The following is a 15,946-nucleotide window of genomic DNA, read 5'->3' as shown; positions in this document are numbered from 1 at the left end:
TTGATTTTTAACATGTATTATTGAGAATGAATCAGAACTGATTCTTGATCAGCAGCAAGATGATCAGAGGAGGACTGAAATAGGTTTGTTATATTTGGTTACTAATCTTTTTGGTAATCAAATATGCCTCCTCGAAGAGTACCTGAATAGGGTAGTACATCTGCAAATCCGATGGATGTGACAGCAACTCTGATGTAAACACTGTTGAAAAGGTTTCAGTCATTTAAACCGCCAACTCTAAAAGGAACAGAGACTTCTGTTGATTGTGAGAGTTGGTTAGATGACATAGAGATGCAGTTTGAGTCTTTGGATTATACAGATGAGCGACGAGTTTGACTAATAGGACACCAGTTGCATGACGTTGCTAAGAACTGGTGGATTACGACGAAGAGAGCATTGGAGCATCGAGGTACGACTATTACCTGGAATGTTTTTTAAGCTGATTTTTATCAGAGATTCTTCCCAGTGTCGTACAGGAAAGACAAAGGGGCAGAGTTTGCCAATCTGAGGTAGGGTCAGTTGAACATTGAGGAGTATGTGACCAAGTTCTCTACCTTGTTGAGATTTGCTCCACATGTGGCTGAGAACGACGAAGCTGTTGCCGATCAGTTTATCAATGGGTTGAACCCCGAGATCTTTACATTGGTAAACACAGAGCGATTGAATAACTTCACTGACGCTCTGAATAGAGCCAAAGGAGCTGAAGCTGGTCTGATGAGACAGAAAGGAGCTTTGTTTGTTTCTCCAGCGCCGAGACCACCACAACCACCTCCCAGATTTGAGGGTGGCAGCAGTAGTGGTGGAAAGAAGAGTTCTTGAAAGTCCGAGGAAAACAGTTCAAGAAGTCGGGAAGCAGTTTTTCTGGCTCAAGTGGATCCAAACAGAGCTATAATGGGGTTTACTGCAGGACTTGCGGAGAAAGACATCCCACAGAGCAATGCCAAAGAGTGTTTGGTAGTTGCCATATTTGCAGACAGTCAGGGCAATTTGAGAGAGTGTGTCCACAGAGGAGTTCTCAGAGATCCAAGGGAGCCGAATCATTGGGATCAGTGGCACGGACTGATAGACGATCATCCCCTGTAAATTCTTTCCAGTCACCACCGACTAATCCTCAGTCACAGCAGAGGCCAGGAGGAAGCCAGACTGGGATCCAGCTTCCTAGACATCATGCCAGAGTATTTGCGTTGACAGAAGAGCAGGACCAAGAAGCACCAGATGATGTCGTTGCAGATAACTGGTTACACTGCTTATATATTGATTGATACGGGTGTTTCTCATACATTTGTATCTGAGAGATTTGCATTGAGTCATGCATTGCCTGTTGAGTCTTTATCATCTGTAGTGTCTGTCTCTTCTCCTTTGGGGACATGTTTGATATCAGTGAATTCTATGAAACATTGTATGCTACAGTATGACGGGCATGAGATTGAGTTAGACTGTATTGTGCATGGGTTGTCTGATTTTTACTGTATTATCGGTATCGATATGCTGACCAAGTACAAGGCTACTGTTGATTGTTTCCACAAGATTGTGAGATTCAGATCGGATATGGTTGATGAGTGGAAATTCTACGGTAAGAGTTCTCGATCTAGAATTCATTTGATATATGTATTGTCTATGACTCGATTGTTACAGAAATGAGCGGAGGGATTCCTTGTCTATTCAGTTGATTTACTGAAGTCGAGTCCATCATTGGCTGATTTGCCAGTGGTGTGTGAGTTTGCTGACGTCTTCCCAGATGAGATTCCGAGATTGCCTCCGATTCGAGAGATTGACTTCATCATTGAGTTGATGCCAGGTACAGTTCTGATTTCTAGAGCTCCGTACAGAATGGCACCGATTGAATTGAAAGAATTGAAAGAACAGTTGGAAGATTTACTGGCCAAGGGATACATCAGACCGAGTGTTTCTCCTTGAGGTGCTCCAGTATTTTTTGTGAAGAAGAAAGACGGTTCAATGAGACTCTATATTGATTACCGGCAACTGAACAAGGCTACGGTAAAGAAAAAATACCCTTTGCCTCGTATTGATGATTTATTTGATCAGTTGCAGGGTTATTCTATATATTCCAAGATCGATCTGAGATCTGGATATCATCAGCTGAGATTCAGAGATTCTGATATCTAGAAGACAGCATTCAGAACCAGGTATGGACATTATGAGTTTATTGTCATGTCGTTTGGGTTGACTAATGCTCCAGCTGTATTTATGGGTCTGATGAACCGTGTGTTTCAAAAATATCTCGATGATTTTGTGATTATTTTTATTGATGATATATTGATTTATTCAAAGAATATGATTTATCATGCTGAGCATTTGAGAACTGTATTGAGAATTCTGAGAGCTGAGAAATTATATGCCAAACTGTCCAAATGTGTGTTTTGGTTGAGACAGGTTGTATGTTCTGGATCATATCATATCCGGAGATGGTATATCAGTTGATCCCAGTAAGGTTGAAGCCGTGATTTCTTGGCAGATACCGGCCTCAGTGCCAGAGATTCGTAGTTTAATGAGTTTGGCAGGATATTATCGACGATTTATTAAAGATTTCTCGAGTATTGCTAAACCGATTACGCAGCTAACTCAGAAGAATGCACCATTTGTTTGGTCAGAATACGGTGAGTCTAGTTTTCTTGAATTGAAGAAGAGATTGAACAGTGCTCCGATCTTGACTATTCCATCAAGTACTGGTGATTTTGTTTATTGCGATGCTTCTCACAGAGAGTTGGGTTGTGTTCTGATGCAGCGACTACATGTTACCGCTTATGCTTCGAGACAGTTGAAGCCACATGAGACTCGCTACCCAATTCATGATCTTGAATTGACACTCATTGTCTTTGCATTGAAGATATGGCGACATTATCTATACGGTGAGAAATTTGAGATCTATTCTGATCACAAGAGTCTAAAATATATATTTTCACAATCAAAATTGAATATGAGACAACGAAGATGGCTTGATTTTCTTAAAGATTTTGATTGTGAGATCAAGTACTATCCAGGGAAATCCAATGTAGCAGCTGATGCACTGAGTCGAAAGGTATGTTCTTTATCCTTTTCGACGATTGGTGTCTCGAATTTGATAAAAGATTGATGTTTGTCTGTATTAGCATTTGATACAGATTGTAGACCGCTGAGACTATATGCTGTTCAAGTTGAACCAGAGCTAGTTTTGAGAATTAAAGCAGCTCAGATAGTTGATCAGAATGTTCAGAATTCGATATCGATGGTCAGAGCAGGGCATCGATCAGAATATCAGGTACGTGACAGTGTATTGTATGTGAATAATCATCTTTTTGTGCCGAATGCTTCAGATTTGAAATGACAGATCTTGTCAGAGGCGCATAACAGTCGATTCAGTATTCATCCTGGTGACAGAAAGATGTATAATGATTTGAATAGACAGTTTTGGTGGAAACAGATGAAAGCTGATATTGCTGAATTTGTATCCAAATGTCTGAATTGCCAACAGGTGAAAGCAGAAAGAAAGAAACCCGGAGAACTGTTACAGAGTTTGTTTATTCCTGAATGGAAATGGGATCACATTTCCATGGATTTTGTAACGAAGCTACCGAGATCCTCCCGAGGTTGTGATGCAATTTGGGTCGTGATTGACAGATTGACCAAATCAGCATGCTTTATTCCGTACAAGATGACGTACAGACATGACCAGATGGCAGAGATCTGTAGTATCCCGATGCCTAATTTGAGTTAATTATTGGATTAATTGTATTTCGGTGGGATCGGAAGGACCGAACCGGGTTCGGATCGTCCGAAGTTGGTTCGGATCGTCCGAAGTGGGTTCGGATGGACCGTTCTGTTCGGAGTCAGACGAGTCATGTCATGTCAGAGTTCGGATCGTCCGATCAGGGTTCGGATCGTCCGAAGACAGGTGGCTGGACACGTGGAAGACATGCAGAGTTCGGATCTTCCGAAGTGGATCGGATCTTCCGAAGTGCACCGGATCGGATCTTCCGAAGTGGATCGGATCTTCCGATCGTTGTCTATAAATAGAAGCGCGAGGCTTCACTTTTCACTCGCCAATTCCGAGAGTTCCAGAGCGTTTTAGTCGTTTCTGATGGGTTTCTAGTCTTTTCCCGAGGTTCGGGCACTAGCGGGGAGCTACTGGTTTTGTAGCGGAGCTGTGCTCTAGTTGGGGGCTAGCGGCATCAGTGGGCTGACTACGGACGCAGGTATAGTTCTGGTTCCCTTTGAGATTTGGGAGTATCTATTAGTCTAGTTAAGGCTTTTAGATGTGGTTTAGTGATATGGTATCACTTGGATTGTAGGCTTGATTCTAGGGCTGATTGCTAGGATCTACTGGTTTGAGGTACGAAAGTACTATCCGAGATAGCAGGATTGAGTATGCTTTACTATGTGTTGCATGTTTATATGTTGCATTATTATCTGTCATATGATGCATGGTTTATTATGCGGCATTTGCATAATCATGTTGAGCCTGATTATCTTTGAGATAGCCTGTTGAGAGGGTGCTCAGCCCTCGTTTGTTGTGGATGGTTGGACCCCGTTGGCCGACGGTGGTCAGGTCACCGGTATATCCACAGGTTTATTTTGGTATGGGAGCCACCTCCTGGTGCGACGGCGCAGAGTGCTACATACCTTGACGTCATTTACCTGAGCAGTATTTCGATATACCCAGATCCTGGTATCCAGTACATTTTGCATACATGCATGTCATAGTCTTGTATACTCATGCTTTCGGTGCTGAGCGTTTTATGCTCACGTCCTCGGTTTATCTCTGTTTTGGACACCCTATTCGATGGGGCAGGTCTCAGGTTGGACGGCCCAGGAGGGAGTGGACAGGGAGCTGGCAGAGGTTGACCTGTAGTTGTTGGTATTTGTTCTTGGTATTTAGTTCGATCTGGTTGTTTAAGTATTTTGTACTTACAGATTCGATTGGGTTGTATTACTATTTTTCCGCTGTTTACCTGATTCAGTTTTAAATGTTAATTTTGCATGCTTAAGTTCTGATTAGTAGGTGATTCTGGAACGGGTCACTACATTTATGGTATCAGAGCATGCATTAAGATTTTGGGATTTAGAACTGTTCTTTTGGGTTTAATCTCTGGTAACTTTTGTAGCTAAGAGATGTCTGGTTTTGACGACGATGCTAGTAGTCATGGCAGCGTTGGACGCTGGGGAGACCGCGACGATCGGGAACGTCGTCGAGAGCATCGAGAACGTCGTCAACACCGTCGTGATGAGCCTCGGAGTTTTAGTATGCATCGGTTCTTGCAGATGGGGCCGAAACCTCTTTCAGGCGGTGAGACCCCGGATGTTGCGGAGAACTGGCTTGAGAGGATGGAGAGCTGCTTCAAGACTTTTCAGTGCTCGGCGGAGCAGCAGATTGATACCCTTGATTTCTTGCTGGAGGGTGGTGCGCGCAAGTGGTGGAGGTCTACCTCTGCACCGATAGTTCAGCGACAGGGTCGAGTTCTTTGGGCCGATTTCCGAGCCGCTTTCATATTGCTTTACTTTCCGCCAGCTCTTCTGCAGACCAAGGCGATTGAGTTGATCAATCTGAAGCAGGGAAGTTTGTCTGTTGATGAGTATCAGCAGAAGTTCTTTGAGTTGCTTCCATATGTTCCGCATGTCAGTGACAATGCTATGGCCAAGTATAACCATTTTCTTCAGGGCCTCAATCAGGAGATTTATGATCGGGTTGTTGTCTGCGATGATCCGACATCGTATGAGGGCCTTGTAAATCGTTGTCGCCAGGCTGAGGGCAGTTTGTTGAGAGGTCGAGCCATGCAGTCTGCTCGTCCTACTAGTTCTTTGGGTCTCCGCGCCCAAGCATTTAAGAAGACTGGATCTACTTCTTCTTCCTCTGGATCTGGAGGAGTTCACCATTTTGGGAAGAAGAGGGGCCCGTGTCAGCACTGCGGGAAGGATCATCCGACGGAGCGTTGTCGCAAGGTTGCGGGTGCTTGTTATAAGTGCGGTGAGATGGGCCACATGAAGAGAGATTGTCCACAGACGGGCGGAGGATCAGGATCTGGTTCTCAGGCTTCAGTTCATCAGAGGCCACAGCAGGGACAGTCTACTCAGGGTTCTAACCTCCGACCGCGTACTCAAGGGCAGGTCTTTGCTCTTAACCAGGATCAGGCGGCTGAGGAGAACGAGAGAGTTATCACAGGTGTGTTTTTATTATGTGGATTACCTGCTTACGTTCTCATTGATACTGGTGCATCGCATTCATTCATATCTGCGAGGTTTGCTAAGCGTCATAAGTTACCTTTCACTTCTTTGGACGTTGTGGTATCTGTTTCCACACCGATGGGTCATTCGGTGCTAGCTAAACGTCTAGTTTTGGGTTGTCCTCTAGAGTTTGAAGGTAATGTTTTAACTGCTAATTTGATGATTCTTGCGATGGAGGATTTTGATTGCATTCTGGGAATAGATGTGCTGACTGTGTTTAGAGCTACTGTGGACTGTTAATCAGAAGTTTGTGCAGTTTCGTCCAATTGAGGGCGACAGTTGGTTTTTCTATGGAGAGGGAGCGCGACCCCCGATGCCTGTGGTTTCTGCTCTGAAAGCCTGTCGTGCTTTAGAGTCGGGCGGGGAAGGCTACCTTATCTATGCTATTGATTCGTCCGCAGTTAGTGTCGGTATCAGTGACATTCCAGTGGTTTGCGATTTTCCGGATGTTTTTCCCGAGGAGATTCCTGGTTTTCCTCCTGTTCGGGAAGTAGATTTCGGCATTGATTTAGTGCCAGGCACGGCACCAATCTCTAGAGCTCCTTATCGTTTAGCTCCATCGGAGATGCAAGAATTGAAACAGCAGTTGCAGGATCTTCTTGACAAGGGGTATATTCGACCCAGTGTGTCCCCGTGGGGAGCACCAGTTCTTTTTGTCAAAAAGAAGGATGGTTCTATGCGGCTCTGCATAGATTATCGGCAGTTGAATCGTGCTACGATAAAGAATAAGTATCCGTTACCACGGATTGATGACTTATTTGATCAACTGCAAGGTACCTCTGTATATTCCAAGATTGATTTAAGGTCTGGTTATCATCAGCTTCGAGTTCATCAGGGAGACATATCGAAGACTGCATTCAGGACCCGGTATGGGCATTATGAGTTTCTGGTTATGCCTTTTGGGGTGACGAATGCACCAGCAGTTTTTATGGATCTGATGAATCGGGTATTTCGGGATTTCTTGGATAAGTTTGTTGTGGTGTTTATAGATGATATCTTAATATATTCGCATGATCAGCAAGAACACGCACAACACTTGAGGATTATTTTACAGACACTTCGCGAGAATCAGCTTTATGCGAAGCTAAGTAAATGTGAGTTTTGGATTGACAGGGTTGTATTCCTTGGTCATGTCATTTCTAGCGAGGGAGTTTCAGTTGACCCGAGCAAGGTGGAAGCGGTATTGAACTGGTCGCGTCCGACGACAGTAGCCGAGATCCGCAGTTTTCTGGGATTGGCTGGGTATTATCGCCGTTTCATTGCCAACTTCTCTCAGATTGCTAAGCCACTCACTCAGCTCACTCGGAAAGATGTTTCATTTGAGTGGACATCAGAGTGCGAAGAGAGTTTCTGGGAACTTCGCAGACGTTTAACATCTGCGCCTGTTTTGGCTTTACCGTCTGGATCTGGTGGTTTCAGTGTTTACACCGATGCCTCTTTACAGGGACTAGGGTGTGTTCTGATGCAGAATGAGCATGTGATTGCTTATGCGTCGAGACAGTTAAAGCCTCATGAGGAAAACTATCCTGTTCATGATCTGGAATTAGCAGCGATCGTTTTTGCTTTGAAAATCTGGCGCCATTATCTGTATGGTGAGCGATTTGAGATCTTCACTGATCATAAGAGTTTGAAGTATCTGTTCACTCAGGCTGAGTTGAACATGCGTCAGCGTCGTTGGATGGATCTACTCAAAGATTACGATTGTGAGATCAAGTATCATCCAGGATCTGCGAATCTCACGGCCGATGCTCTTAGTCGCAAGGTGAGATTATCTGCTCTTCAGACTTGTGCTGTATCTGGGATTATTCAGGATTTCTGTTCGATGGGATTCAATTGTAAGCATCGGAAGGGAACAGAGAGTATCCGTATAGCTACTATTTTGTCCGAGCCAGTTTTGTATTCTCGGATTAGAGATGCTCAGATGTCTGATTCTAAGATTCAGAAATTAGCTCGGTTGGCTGATAGAGATAATACTTCTGGATTCCACTATCAGTCCGGGGGTCTTTTATGCTTATCTGGTCGTGTTGTTGTACCGGAAGATGACACTTTGAGGGAGGAGATTTTGTCCCAGGCTCATCGTAGCAAGTTGAGTGTTCATCCAGGGAGCAACAAGATGTATAAGGATTTGAGGACTCGATTTTGGTGGAAAGGTATGAAACGTAATGTTTATCAGTATGTCTCCAAGTGCCTTGTCTGTCAGCAGGTGAAGGCTGAGTATCGACGACCTGGAGGTTTGTTGCAGAATCTTCCTATTCCGGAGTGGAAGTGGGAGCATATCACGATGGACTTCGTGACTCACTTGCCTATGTCTGTGGGGAATAGAGATGCTATCTGGGTGGTAGTGGATCGGCTTACTAAGTCTGCCCATTTTCTTCCATATAACAGAGATTTCACTTTCGATCGGATGGCACGGTTGTACATTCAGGAGATTGTACGGTTTCATGGTGTGCCCGTGAGTATCGTTAGTGACAGAGATCCTCGATTTACATCTAGATTTTGGGGCAGCTTTCAGCAAACTTTGGGCACTACCTTGAGTTTGAGTACTGCATATCACCCAGAGACTGACGGTCAGTCAGAGAGGACTATTCGTACTCTTGAGGATATGTTGAGATCTTGTGTGATGGATTTCGGGCCAGCTTGGCAGGATCATCTGCCGCTGATAGAGTTTGCATACAACAACAGTTTTCATAGGAGTATTGGTATGTCTCCGTTTGAAGCATTGTATGGTCGACGTTGTCGTACTCCTCTGTTCTGGGAAGAAGTCGGAGAACGACAGGTCGAGGGTCCGGAATTGATTCAGCAGGCCATGGACAAAGTTCTTGTGATCAAACAGCGGATTAAGACTGCTCAGGATCGACAAGCAAGTTATGCGAACTCCAAGCGCAGACCTCTTCATTTTGATGCAGGCGAGAAAGTGTTTCTCAAGGTATCACCTTTTCGGAGGATTCTGAGATTTGGACTCAAGGGTAAGCTATCTCCGAGATTCATTGGTCCTTTTGAGATCTTAGAATGTGTGGGAGACTTGGCCTACAGATTAACTTTGCCACCGTATCTGTCTAGTGTTCACAATGTGTTTCATGTGTCCTTGTTGAGACGATACGTAGCGGATGAGTCTCATGTTTTGCATCCAACAGAAGTTCAGCTGAATCCGGATTTGTCTTTTGTAGAAAGACCGGTTTCGATCTTAGACCGAAAGGATAAGGTACTGCGGAATAAGACTATTCCTCTTGTCTTAGTGCAGTGGCAGCGCCGAGGTACTGAAGAAGCTACTTGGGAACTAGAGAGTCGCATGCGGTCAGAGCATCCAGAGTTGTTCTAGTTGTAGTATTTTCAGTTATGATTGTAATTTCAGTTGTACTTTCAGTTGTAATTCATTCTTAAGTTGAATGTATTGTTGTTCAGAATTGTCATTCTTCAGACTCGATTTCGCGGACGAAATCCTTTTTAGAGGGGGAGAATGTAGTATCCCGATGCCTAATTTGAGTTAATTATTGGATTAATTGTATTTCGGTGGGATCGGAAGGACCGAACCGGGTTCGGATCGTCCGAAGTTGGTTCGGATCGTCCGAAGTGGGTTCGGATGGACCGTTCTGTTCGGAGTCAGACGAGTCATGTCATGTCAGAGTTCGGATCGTCCGATCAGGGTTCGGATCGTCCGAAGACAGGTGGCTGGACACGTGGAAGACATGCAGAGTTCGGATCTTCCGAAGTGGATCGGATCTTCCGAAGTGCACCGGATCGGATCTTCCGAAGTGGATCGGATCTTCCGATCGTTGTCTATAAATAGAAGCGCGAGGCTTCACTTTTCACTCGCCAATTCCGAGAGTTCCAGAGCGTTTTAGTCGTTTCTGATGGGTTTCTAGTCTTTTCCCGAGGTTCGGGCACTAGCGGGGAGCTACTGGTTTTGTAGCGGAGCTGTGCTCTAGTTGGGGGCTAGCGGCATCAGTGGGCTGACTACGGACGCAGGTATAGTTCTGGGTTCCCTTTGAGATTTGGGAGTATCTATTAGTCTAGTTAAGGCTTTTAGATGTGGTTTAGTGATATGGTATCACTTGGATTGTAGGCTTGATTCTAGGGCTGATTGCTAGGATCTACTGGTTTGAGGTACGAAAGTACTATCCGAGATAGCAGGATTGAGTATGCTTTACTATGTGTTGCATGTTTATATGTTGCATTATTATCTGTCATATGATGCATGGTTTATTATGCGGCATTTGCATAATCATGTTGAGCCTGATTATCTTTGAGATAGCCTGTTGAGAGGGTGCTCAGCCCTCGTTTGTTGTGGATGGTTGGACCTCGTTGGCCGACGGTGGTCAGGTCACCGGTATATCCACAGGTTTATTTTGGTATGGGAGCCACCTCCTGGTACGACGGCGCAGAGTGCTACATACCTTGACGTCATTTACCTGAGCAGTATTTCGATATACCCAGATCCTGGTATCCAGTACATTTTGCATACATGCATGTCATAGTCTTGTATACTCATGCTTTCGGTGCTGAGCGTTTTATGCTCACGTCCTCGGTTTATCTCTGTTTTGGACACCCTATTCGATGGGGCAGGTCTCAGGTTGGACGGCCCAGGAGGGAGTGGACAGGGAGCTGGCAGAGGTTGACCTGTAGTTGTTGGTATTTGTTCTTGGTATTTAGTTCGATCTGGTTGTTTAAGTATTTTGTACTTACAGATTCGATTGGGTTGTATTACTATTTTTTCGCTGTTTACCTGATTCAGTTTTAAATGTTAATTTTGCATGCTTAAGTTCTGATTAGTAGGTGATTCTGGAACGGGTCACTACAGATCTATGTCAGAGAGGTGGTCAGATTGCACGGAGTGCCGAAGTCGATTGTTTCAGACTGTGATCCTCGGTTTACTTCGTACTTCTGGCAGATTTTACAGCAGGCCTTAGGTACGAAGTTGCAGCTGAGTACCGCATATCATCCACAGACTGACAGACAGTCAGAGCGGACTATATAGACATTGGAGGATATGCTGAGAGCTGTAGTGCTTGATTTTAGCACTAGTTGGCATGATTCTTTGCCAGTTTGTGAGTTCTCGTACAACAATAGCCATCAAACGAGTATTGAGATCCCCTCTTTATTGGGATGATATCTATCAGGTTCCTGAGATTGGACCTGATATGATCAGAGATATGACTGAAAAAGTGAAGCTGATTCAGACGAGAATGAATACAGCTCAGGATAGACAAGCCAAATATGCCAATGTTCGACGTAGACCGTTGGTATTTGAGGCAGGAGACCGAGTATTCTTGAAGATTTCACCTTTCAGAGGAGTTGTCAGATTTGGCAAGAAAAGAAAGTTGTCTCCACGTTATATTGGGCCGTATGAGATTCTCGAGAAGATAGGAGATCGTGTCTATCGACTCGCCCTACCGCCTTCTCAATCTGGAATACATGTTGTCTTTCATGTATCGTTGTTATTGAGGAAATATCTTCCTGATGCTTCACATATTATTCAGCCAGACAAGACCGAACTTGATGAGACATTGAGCTATTTTGAAAAGCCGATTCAGATTCTCGATCGGAAGGAAAAGCAGCTCAGAACGAAGACTATTCCGTTTGTGAAAATTCAGTGGAGTCGTCATGGCATTGAAGAAGCTACTTGGGAGACAGAGTCAGACATGAGACAAAGATTTCCCGAGTTATTTCACTGATGTGAGTCTTCTATTCAGCTTCTGTTATACATTTCTTTCTGATATGATTTGATTGCATGTGATTTCGGGGACGAAATCGTATCTTAGGGGGGGAGAAATGTAATGCCCGAGATTTTGATTACTGTAATCCGATATGATTTTTGATAATTGTGATATGATTATAGACGGAACAGATCAGACCGGGATGCTTAAAAGAAGATTGGAAGTTGTGCGAGGAATGAGCCTCGCGCATATGCGCGACCAGACCGGGCGCATATGCACGGAGTAGTCAGAACACCTCGCGCATATGCGCGACATGGATCGACGCATATGCGCGAGGGTGGCAGAGAGTTGTGAAGAACCTCGCGCATATGCGCCGAGTGAGGGCACACATATGCGCGAGATGCCGTGATGAAGACGCGCCGAGACATATTGTCTCGCGCATATGCGCCGAGGTAGGTCGCGCATATGCGTGAGACGTGCAGCTTGAAGGATGAGCCACCTAGCCTTGGACATGAAATATATAGGTATATTCTTTCATTCCTCAGCAGAAACGAGAAGGGAATTCCAGAGAAGTGTTATATTCCTTTGAAGAGATTAATTATGATTGTGTTAAAGCCGTCCGTCCAAATTTCAATCCGACTTCAGTACCGAGTTCCTATTGACGAGAACTTCAACTGGACGTAAGTTTTACTACGTTTTGTTATGTTTTGAAAATATGGTGTTGAAGGAATCAGATATGATTCATATATATTGTTGATGCGATACCAGACATCGTATAATCGAAACCGAATTGAAGAACGGATACTGTATGAAATTGTTATGATTTTCAGAGTTGATTTGATTGAGATGTGATATCAGATTTGTGTTGATGAGTATGAGATGTTGGGATGGATATCTGACTGATATTATATTGCTGGGTATATTGAGATTGTGCAGTTATGATGTTGAAACAGAATTTTATTGAGTTCTGATTATATCCAGTATTGATTTGAGTTGTATATTGATATGATACCTTCGATATTGTCATTGCCAGATTGATATTGACAGGCTTTGAATCCGAGACTTCGACAGAGTCAGATAGACAAAAAGAAAGGTATAAATCAATGTTGATTCGGGATTGCACAACTCGAGTTTGATTTGACTTGAGTTTCTCAAAATCACATACTGAATAATTATTGCATTGATATTTGCAATTCTTGAGATTGATATACTTAGTCTATTGATTCATAGCAGAGCATGTGTCGAGTCAGGGGCTGATGTGCCTAGTCATTGGCTGATGTGCCAAGTCTTCGGCTGATTCTCCAAGTCACTGGATGTTTGGTTTATATCGATGTCGCTTAGGAATTGATTCATTCATATCGCTGAAATTCGATATAGGTGCCCATATCCAGGAACCGGGATCCCTAGATTAGAAATGAGTCGAGTCTGAGATGACGAGTCCAGAGTCTGTTTATAGCTTTATATCGATACATGTCTTTCTGATTTGATACATGCTATTGATATCTGTTGCATGCTTTATATATGTTTTTATATGACTGCATGTTACATTGTTTATACTGAGATGTATTTCTCACCGGAGTTATCCGGCTGTTGTCTTGTTTTTATGTGTGCATGACAACAGGTGGGGCAGGATCAGGATCAGGAAGAGGATGAGAGATTCAGAATTAGCGTGTAGATCCGGACTTAGAGTAGACTGATTTTCAGTACTTGATATAGTGGCTGAACTTGAGTTTGAGATAAATAAATGTTGTACGAGACTTGTACTTTATGTTGATATGTATATCAGATCGAGTACATTACGTTTCCGCATTTGCATTTTAAAAAGAAAAAATTTATGTCCCGCATTTCTTAATTGTTATATTGATTCTTAGGTTTGGGTCACCACATTATCAACAACAAAAGAGTTTCTAGATTACATATAAAGATAGTTGCTGCTTGACTGAGGGTACTTCTTATAGCTTTCTTTGGCGTTAGATTGGAACCTCAGGCAAGCTAATTAAGATGTGATGATCGGCGTCGCGATTAATTCTGACCGGGAGGCAGCTTTCCGTTCAAAAATGATGTGAAAAAGGCAAGTGCGCGCCCAGGCTGGTAGCTTGGAACAAAATGTCCGGCTCCTCTTATGGTCACAAATGTAACATTCTGATAACCGACCACATACCCTCCAACCTTTCGAAAACAACGACAAAATCGTCAAATACACCGAAAAATTTATAGTGAACACGAGACGGATAAGAGTAGTTTATCCCTCACCTCTTCTTGATAGTACCAAGGGTACCATGGCGTTTTCACCGGCACACCAAGTTTAGGAAAGGAGTACCTTGTTGTGGTCACTGGAATTATATTGTCTGTATCTCCACTGCACACGAAATTCAATGGATGGTCAATCAATTATCCCTTTTACATAATTTTAGCTAAAAATGGTGTCCCTTTTGCCACTTTACCAACTGTAAATAAAATGATTGTCATGTACCTGTAAATCCAAACAGTAATGCCACTAGCCATCACTTTCTTGATCACCGGTAGTACAGTATCCGGCTCATCGTGCCACTCGATTTTGAAGCTACATAGAAATGGACTCTTTTTAGTAGAAGGAAAAGATAAAAACAACAAAAATATTGAAATGGGCTAATTTTAGTACCTGCAATCTGTCCATGATACAGGAATTCCAGTAACATGGAGAGACTTTTGAACCTCCTGAGTGTTCAAATAAGTGTCTACATAGTCGTCTGAGCATGGATCAAAATTGGATATCTGCAAGGATACAAGTAAAGTTATGTGATCTTATAGACATTGAAACGAGATGTATAAAAGTAAGAATTATACCGAGGGAGCTGTTGAAGAGGAACCGCATAATGGTGCATACACATCGTAATCATAGACGTTTCCTATCTCTCTACCAGCTTGACTTTCAAACTTTAAACAGGAATCTGATTCGGGAATGTCGTAAGAAGAAAAGTTGCAATTTGAGACGATTCCCTCGTGGGTTTCATCAGATATGAGGGCACTCGTCCAGTAGTGGTCGTATGTGCCCGTCCACCTATCCGTATAGTCTATGTAGGCATTTCCTATCTGAAAATTCATGTTCAGATTCATGTTACAACTCTCGTTTTCCCATAAATGGATGTTATGCGTATAACTATATATATACTCACTGCTATTCCCTTCAAGTTAATGACCGTCTGATTTGTGATTTTGTTGCTTTCAAGAATCAGATCAGCAAGCTGGGGTACGTAATGACCAGCATAACTCTCTCCGGTTATGAAGAAATCGCGGGTTTTATATTCTGGAAATCGATCCAACCAGTTAACTAGAAAGGTGTAAGAATCTGCAGCGGTTTTTTTGTCTCCTGTAACATAGTCTGAGGTTGTATTCGAGTAAGAGAATCCAACACCAGCCGGGGATTCCAAGAACAAGACATTTGCCACTTCATAAATTTCAAGAATCATTAGTGTTAAATTGCCATCGGTTCTCTGAGGTAATATTTTGTTACAAGAAATAAAACAAGTGCTCCTCACCATTGTTCCAAGCATACTTGTTGTACCACAATGTTTTCCCGTCAGGGTTCACTCGAAACGGCCCATTTTCGGTCATCGCACCAGACCCTATTGAAGAGCAACCAGGCCCTGGAATTTTCAAGATTTTTTCTATTGAATTTCTTGAAAAACAGAGAAATCAAATATTGAAATTTACATGCATGCATTAACCTCCATTTAGCCACAGCACTAGCGGTTTGCTGGAAGGCTCCTCAGATTCAGCAAAATAATAAAAAAGTGCTCGACCCGCTGTATGATCGACCGTGACATATCCTGAATATTGAGAAAAATTAACTTTTGGCTGACCAGGCAAAAGTAATATTTCATCAGTTTCTTTTAATCCCTCCTGAGATGCAACATAAACTGGTGAATACGCGGTTGAGGATGCGTAGTTAGTAACGTGATTGCGCGATTTTTTTAATCTTTGAGCCTTCAGAAACGTTCCAAGAGGATCATACCCCCTTCCACCGTAACACTCAACAGAATCAACGTAGCACAAAACAAACAAAAACAAAATGAAACCACCTTTCATATTTT

General features: G+C 43.2%; 1 protein-coding gene across 1 annotated transcript in view; it reads right to left on the bottom strand.

Annotated features, from left to right (window-relative positions):
• The window catches only part of LOC140814566 (serine carboxypeptidase 1-like), a 34,092-nt gene extending 18,149 nt beyond the window's left edge, over nt 1-15,943 (bottom strand). Inside the window, exons 1-8 of the mRNA XM_073173587.1 lie at nt 15,581-15,943; nt 15,392-15,499; nt 15,029-15,300; nt 14,700-14,945; nt 14,515-14,627; nt 14,347-14,436; nt 14,127-14,232; nt 13,756-14,042 (exon numbers count right to left, since the gene is read on the bottom strand). Of these exons, the coding sequence (XP_073029688.1) occupies nt 13,896-14,042; nt 14,127-14,232; nt 14,347-14,436; nt 14,515-14,627; nt 14,700-14,945; nt 15,029-15,300; nt 15,392-15,499; nt 15,581-15,941 (1,443 nt within the window). The 5' untranslated portion in view covers nt 15,942-15,943 and the 3' untranslated portion in view covers nt 13,756-13,895. The remainder of the gene's footprint in view (nt 1-13,755; nt 14,043-14,126; nt 14,233-14,346; nt 14,437-14,514; nt 14,628-14,699; nt 14,946-15,028; nt 15,301-15,391; nt 15,500-15,580) is intronic.
• Nucleotides 15,944-15,946: the final 3 nt, after the last annotated feature.

This window comes from Primulina eburnea, chromosome 15 (genome assembly GCF_022965805.1).
Source record: "Primulina eburnea isolate SZY01 chromosome 15, ASM2296580v1, whole genome shotgun sequence".
NCBI lineage: Eukaryota > Viridiplantae > Streptophyta > Magnoliopsida > Lamiales > Gesneriaceae > Primulina > Primulina eburnea.
This window is presented reverse-complemented; position numbering and strand designations above follow the sequence as displayed.